Consider the following 6,544-nt stretch of genomic DNA (forward strand, 5'->3'; position numbering starts at 1 on the left):
TGATAGTGTTGTTAAGAAGGTTAAGAAGGTAGAAACTAGGGCCTGTAGGACCTGCCTTGTTGATAGTGTTGTTAAGAAGGTAGAAACTAGGGCCTGTAGGACCTGCCTTGTTGATAGTGTTGTTAAGAAGGTAGAAACTAGGGCCTGTAGGACCTGCCTTGTTGATAGTGTTGTTAAGAAGGTTAAGAAGGTAGAAACTAGGGCCTGTAGGACCTGCCTTGTTGATAGTGTTGTTAAGAAGGTAGAAACTAGGGCCTGTAGGACCTACCTTGTTGATAGTGTTGTTAAGAAGGTAGAAACTAGTGCCTGTAGGACCTGCCTTGTTGATAGTGTTGTTAAGAAGGTAGAAACTAGGGCCTGTAGGACCTGCCTTGTTGATAGTGCTGTTAAGAAGGTAGAAACTAGGGCCTGTAGGACCTGCCTTGTTGATAGTGCTGTTAAGAAGGTAGAAACTAGGGCCTGTAGGACCTGCCTTGTTGATAATGTTGTTAAGAAGGTAGAAACTAGTGCCTGTAGGACCTGCCTTGTTGATAGTGTTGTTAAGAAGGTAGAAACTAGGGCCTGTAGGACCTGCCTTGTTGATAGTGTTGTTAAGAAGGTTAAGAAGGTAGAAACTAGGGCCTGTAGGACCTGCCTTGTTGATAGTGCTGTTAAGAAGGTAGAAACTAGGGCCTGTAGGACCTGCCTTGTTGATAATGTTGTTAAGAAGGTAGAAACTAGTGCCTGTAGGACCTGCCTTGTTGATAGTGTTGTTAATTCTGCAAGAATATCGTCAATTCTTGGACTTTGATGTAGCTTTTTATAATATAATTTTTGTTCAAAAGGAAAAGGCTTGTTGTCGCACAAGGTTAGCAGCTACATTTTGTGACAGATAAGGCTCAGCTAATTGGCTATCTAGCTAGCTTTGTTTGACCCCAATTGGTGCTTATTTGACAAAGATACAGTGCAGTCGATCAAGTGACGACCGCCTGCGTCATCACCGTGCCATGAAGGCGTTTCTCTCTGACCAAACTTGGTGTCCTATAGGATATACTACACCCCTAGTGAAGTCTGGTTATGTTCTAGGATCTCTGAGGAATAAATACGAACGTGATTTGACTGGTTGAAACAACGTTTAGCGTTAGATTTTCACAGATTCCTTTCTTTGCAAATTCAACAAGTAGAAAACAAATCGATTGTGCATCCTATATGGACCTTTTAAATATATTAAAAATGATTTTATCTAACAAAACGACACGTTGTTATCGCTGGGACCCTTTGGATGATAAATCAGAGCAAGATTTCAGAATGTAAGTACACATTTCACCTTCAGATGTGAATTTATCAAACCTGTCGTGATGAAAAAAACTGTTTTGTTGTTAGGAGCTCTCCTCAAACAATAGCATGGCATTTTTTTCGCAGTAGTAGCTACTGTAAATTGGACAGTGCAGTTATGTTAACAAGAATTTAAGCTTTCAGCCGATATAACACACTTACATGTACCAACATTTGTTGTTTCTCTAAAATCTGTGATCGTGACAGAAGGCACTGCATTATTTACAACGGTCCTGTTGACGTGACGTCTATCCCTAAGATTAATGCTTATTGTTAACACTTTTCAGGGATGCTTGCTTGTTTTCATTGCTTCACTGGGAAGCTTAGAAGAGGTAGACATACTCAGGTTTTTTTTATCTTAGTGCAGGGTGAGCTGCACACAGTGGACTTCCATCAAGGGCACACCGCCTCAGTGCTAACAGTATAACTCTGGTGCATAGGCACATGATTACTGCAGACAATAGTTGTAGGAACAGCAGAGGCATTCTGGGTAGTAAACAGGACATAAATTAGGTTACTTACATTGTGTCTTCCAACGCCCCTGGTATAATGAAGCATTATGATGACTCCACGACACAATGGAAGCGATTAACTGAGCTGGGCTTGGATCATTGATAAGTCATTGTCTCAACGCAGACTCGTAATGCTGTGAAAGGATCCATGAACCCAAATGATTTAGGTGGATCCCATCCTCCTTATAAAACGATCTTTGTTTCCAGAAGGTATTGTCAATACATGTTACACCCACAGAGCTGCAATAGTCTCGTAGCCAGTTATGGAGGGATAAAAGCCTGCTGAACCGTTCAATACCATGATTTAGGGAGGGCAGAGGGACAGATATTATGGGGTGTTTGTTAGTGTCAAGTAGAGACTCAATCAGTTCTTTAAAATCCATCTTCAGCTGTTCTGAGCTGCTCTTCATAATGCCATTTGACCTGATGAACCAAGACAGTATCAGTCCAGTGTGCGTAAGATGCTGGTCCAGGCTGTGCCCAGGCAGTTCATTGACAAGGAGAAGTAGCTTGAGGGACACCCAAGGCTTAGGTGTTTGGTGTAGCCTCTCAGAGCTGTGTGGGGCGGGTCCCCAGCGCCTTTAGTCGTGGGTTACTGTTTGGTGTAGCCTCTCAGAGCTGTGTGGGGCGGGTCCCCGGCGTCTGTAGTCGTGGGTTACTGTTTGGTGTACAGTGTAGCCTCTCAGAGCTGTGTGGGGCGGGTCCCCAGTGTCTGTAGTTGTGGGTTAGTGTTTGGTGTAGCCTCTCAGAGCTGTGTGGGGCGGGTACCCAGTGTCTGTAGTCGTGGGTTAGTGTTTGGTGTAGCCTCTCAGAGCTGTGTGGGGCGGGTCCCCGGCGTCTGTAGTCGTGGGTTACTGTTTGGTGTTCAGTGTAGCCTCTCAGAACTGTGTGGGGCGGGTCCCCAGCGCCTGTAGTCGTGGGTTAGTGTTTGGTGTAGCCTCTCAGAGCTGTGTGGGGCGGGTCCCCAGCGCCTGTAGTCATGGGTTAGTGTTTGGTGTTTGGTGTAGCCTCTCAGAGCTGTGTGGGGCGGGTCCCCAGCGCCTGTAGTCGTGGGTTACTGTTTGGTGTTCAGTGTAGCCTCTCAGAGCTGTGTGGGGCGGGTCCCCAGTGTCTGTAGTCGTGGGTTAGTGTTTGGTGTAGCCTCTCAGAGCTGTGTGGGGCGGGTCCCCGGCGTCTGTAGTCGTGGGTTACTGTTTGGTGTAGCCTCTCAGAGCTGTGTGGGGCGGGTCCCTAGTGTCTGTAGTCGTGGGTTGGTGTTCAGTGTAGCCTCTCAGAGCTGTGTGGGGCGGGTCCCCAGCGCCTGTAGTCGTGGGGGATACTAAACACACAGTTACAACATGGCCAGCAATTAGAGTCACACTCACACGCAGGAAATAAGGACTTTCCTTTAGTAGTTCTAGAGAGCTGTTTGAGGTGAGCTCTAACTCTGTCTGAGATGAGCTCTAACTCTGTCTGAGATTAGCTCTAACTCTGTCTGAGATGAGCTCTAACTCTGAGATGAGCTCTAACTGTCTGAGATGAGCTGAAACTTTGTCTGAGATGAGCTCTAACTCTGTCTGAGATGAGCTCTAACTCTGTCTGAGTTGAGCTCTAACTCTGAGATGAGCTCTAATTCTGAGATGAGCTCTAACTCTGTCTGAGATGAGCTCTAACTCTGAGATGAGCTCTAACTGTCTGAGATGAGCTCAAACTTTGTCTGAGATGAGCTCTAACTCTGTCTGAGATGAGCTCTAACTCTGTCTGAGATGAGCTCTAACTCTGTCTGAGATGAGCTCTAACTCTGTCTGAGATGAGCTCTAACTCTGTCTGAGATTAGCTCTAACTCTGAGATGAGCTCTAACTCTGTCTGAGATGAGCTCTAACTCTGTCTGAGATGAGCTCTAACTCTGAGATGAACTCTAACTCTGTCTGAGATGAGCTCTAACTCTGTCTGAGATGAGCTCTAACTCTGAGATGAGCTCTAACTCTGTCTGAGATGAGCTCTAACTCTGTCTGAGATGAGCTCTAACTCTGAGATGAGCTCTAACTCTGTCTGAGATGAGCTCTAACTCTGTCTGAGGTGAGCTCTAACTCTGTCTGAGATGAGCTCTAACTCTGAGATGAGCTCTAACTCTGTCTGAGATGAGCTCTAACTCTGAGATGAGCTCTAACTCTGAGATGAGCTCTAACTCTGTCTGAGATGAGCTCTAACTCTGTCTGAGATGAGCTCTAACTCTGTCTGAGATGAGCTCTAACTCTGTCTGAGATGAGCTCTAACTCTGTCTGAGATGAGCTCTAACTGAGATGAGCTCTAACTCTGTCTGAGATGAGCTCTTTGAACCCTGTATGGTTCAACTTAGCGTAGAGGCATTTAGGTGGCTCTACACCAGTCAACATAGCAGTGTCTACGATGGTGTCTACAGAGGGGAATGTAGAGATGTGTAGGTGGTCTCAGACTCACACCAGATGGCCGGATGGACAGCTGTGGTTTGTGGTTTTGTTTCCTGTTTCATCAATGGGTTTGATGAATATTTGCAACACTGTGGTTACTGTGGACATTAGAGCCTTTAGTAACACTGTGGTGAATGTGAACATCAGAGACCTTTGTTGTTGAAGTGCAAGCCAGACAGACAGACAAGCAGACAGGCAGGCAGGCAGACAGACAGACAAGCAGACAGGCAGGCAGGCAGACAAGCAGACAGGCAGGCAGGCAGACAGACAGACAAGCAGACAGGCAGACAGACAGACAGACATATTGTTCGGTAAAGCACGCTCATGTGATGAGTAACCTAGCCTGAAATCTAACCAATAACCTAGCCAGACAGCCTCTCATTGACCTTAGTATCTAGTTCAGAGGAGAGAATGTCACGGTTCTGTTCTGGAGTGGGATGGGAACTCTCTCTAGTTCAGAGGAGAGAATGTCACGGTTCTGTTCTGGAGTGGGATGGGAACTCTCTCTAGTTCAGAGGAGAGAATGTCACGGTTCTGTTCTGGAGTGGGATGGGAACTCTCTCTAGTTCAGAGGAGAGAATGTCACGGTTCTGTTCTGGAGTGGGATGGGAACTCTCTGTAGTTCAGAAGAGAGAATGTCACGGTTCTGTCCCGGAGTGGGAACTCTCTCTCTCTGTTTTCCAGAATGTTTGCGTGCTGGTATAGTACATGACCTATTAACAGTCATGGTGTGCGTAACATTGATTCAAAACTTCACGAGTATGTGTAAGATCTTTATTTAAACAGATTGGAGACATTCAATTGCAATCTTAATTATTTCATCAAATATATCTGGTAAAAGAAAATATAATATTTACAAATGTAATAAAGAATATTTTGGTTTCCTTAATTCACACCAAAGTTTAACCATCAAGACATTTCTGTAACAATAAATATCATCTTTGGTAAAAACGCAACATAACAGAAGAAAAGACTTCAAAGTCCAGCTTTGTAAAGGGACACCATTAAATCACACAGCATTGGCACAGAACATGTATTACAGTAAAAGGCTCATTTATATTTCTGACAGCAGAGGACGCGCATTAAGGATCACTATAAAATGAAGGAGGACCAATGGAGGGTTTCATTTAATCATAAAACAAATACAACAGCTCCCCCTTCAGGTGAGGATGTCGGTCATGGGGACGTCATGAGCTCTCAAAGAGGAATACTTCACTGGAGGGGGAGGAGGCTTGAAGGGGGGAGGGAGGTCCATCCTGGAGAGAGAGAGAGGGGGAGAGGGGAGGGAGGGAGTGGAGGGGGAAGAAGGGGAAGGGTGAGGGGGGAGAGAGGGGAGGGGAAGGGGGAGGGGGAGAGAGGGGAGCGGAGGGGAGGAGGAGGAGAGGGAGGGAGGGGAGACAGGGAGGGAGGGGAGAGAGGGAGGGAGGGGGGAGAGGGTGGGAGAGAGAGCAGAGAAGGATAAAGAGGGAGAGAGTGGGGAGGGAGTGAGAGGGGGAGAGGGTAGGGAGGGGAGAGAGGGAGGGAGGAGGAGAGTGGGGAGGGAGCGAGAGGGGGAGAGGGGAGGGAGGAGGAGAGAGGGAGGGAGGGGAGAGATGGAGGGAGGGGAGAGAGGGAGGGAGAGAGAGCAGAGAAGGATAAAGAGGGAGAGAGTGGGGAGGGAGTGAGAGGGGGAGAGGGGAGGGAGGGGAGAGAGGGAGGGAGAGGGGGAAGAGGGGGGGAGAGAGCAGAGAAGGAGAGAGCGGGAGGGAGGAGGAGAGTGGGAGGGAGGGAGAGGGGAGGGAGGAGGAGAGAGGGAGGGAGGGGAGAGAGGGGAGGGAGGAGGAGAGAGGGAGGAGAGGGATGAGGATAGAGGGAGAGAGGGAGAGAGGGAGAGAGGGGAGGGAGGAGAGAGGGAGGGAGGGGAGAGAGGGAGAGAGGGGAGAGAGGGAGCGAGAGGGAGAGAGGGGAGGGAGGAGGAGAGAGAAAGAGGCAGATTGAAAGGCAGGTAGAAAAGAGAGGTTAATTGATGTAAAACAGTAAGTAAATGGAGCAGCAGAGTCAGGACAGGAAACACGCTCACCTCTTCTGGATGATGTACCGTCTGTAGAGGAACCCTACCACGAGCAGCAGAGCCAGGACAGGAAGCAGCACCCACACCACCACGTACCTCTGACCACTACTGGGACCTGACAGGAATAATCATGATATCGGTATCCTCTATAAATCATAATATTGTAAGGTTTTCTGTTTAAAAGTGGTCTACGGTACATACCAAATACAACGACAAGAAGCCAATACAAACCAACCAT

The 6,544-nt window shown here is 47.6% G+C and overlaps 1 protein-coding gene across 1 annotated transcript in view; it reads right to left on the minus strand.

Annotated features, from left to right (window-relative positions):
* Positions 1–5,016: 5,016 nt before the first annotated feature.
* The window catches only part of LOC139388336 (mucin-22), a 16,322-nt gene continuing 14,794 nt past the window's right edge, over positions 5,017–6,544 (minus strand). Inside the window, exons 5-6 of the mRNA XM_071134949.1 lie at positions 6,316–6,421; positions 5,017–5,512 (exon numbers count right to left, since the gene is read on the minus strand). Coding sequence (XP_070991050.1) covers positions 5,416–5,512; positions 6,316–6,421 — 203 coding nt within the window. The 3' untranslated portion in view covers positions 5,017–5,415. The remainder of the gene's footprint in view (positions 5,513–6,315; positions 6,422–6,544) is intronic.

This window comes from Oncorhynchus clarkii, chromosome 29, assembly GCF_045791955.1.
Source record: "Oncorhynchus clarkii lewisi isolate Uvic-CL-2024 chromosome 29, UVic_Ocla_1.0, whole genome shotgun sequence".
Lineage (NCBI taxonomy): Eukaryota > Metazoa > Chordata > Actinopteri > Salmoniformes > Salmonidae > Oncorhynchus > Oncorhynchus clarkii.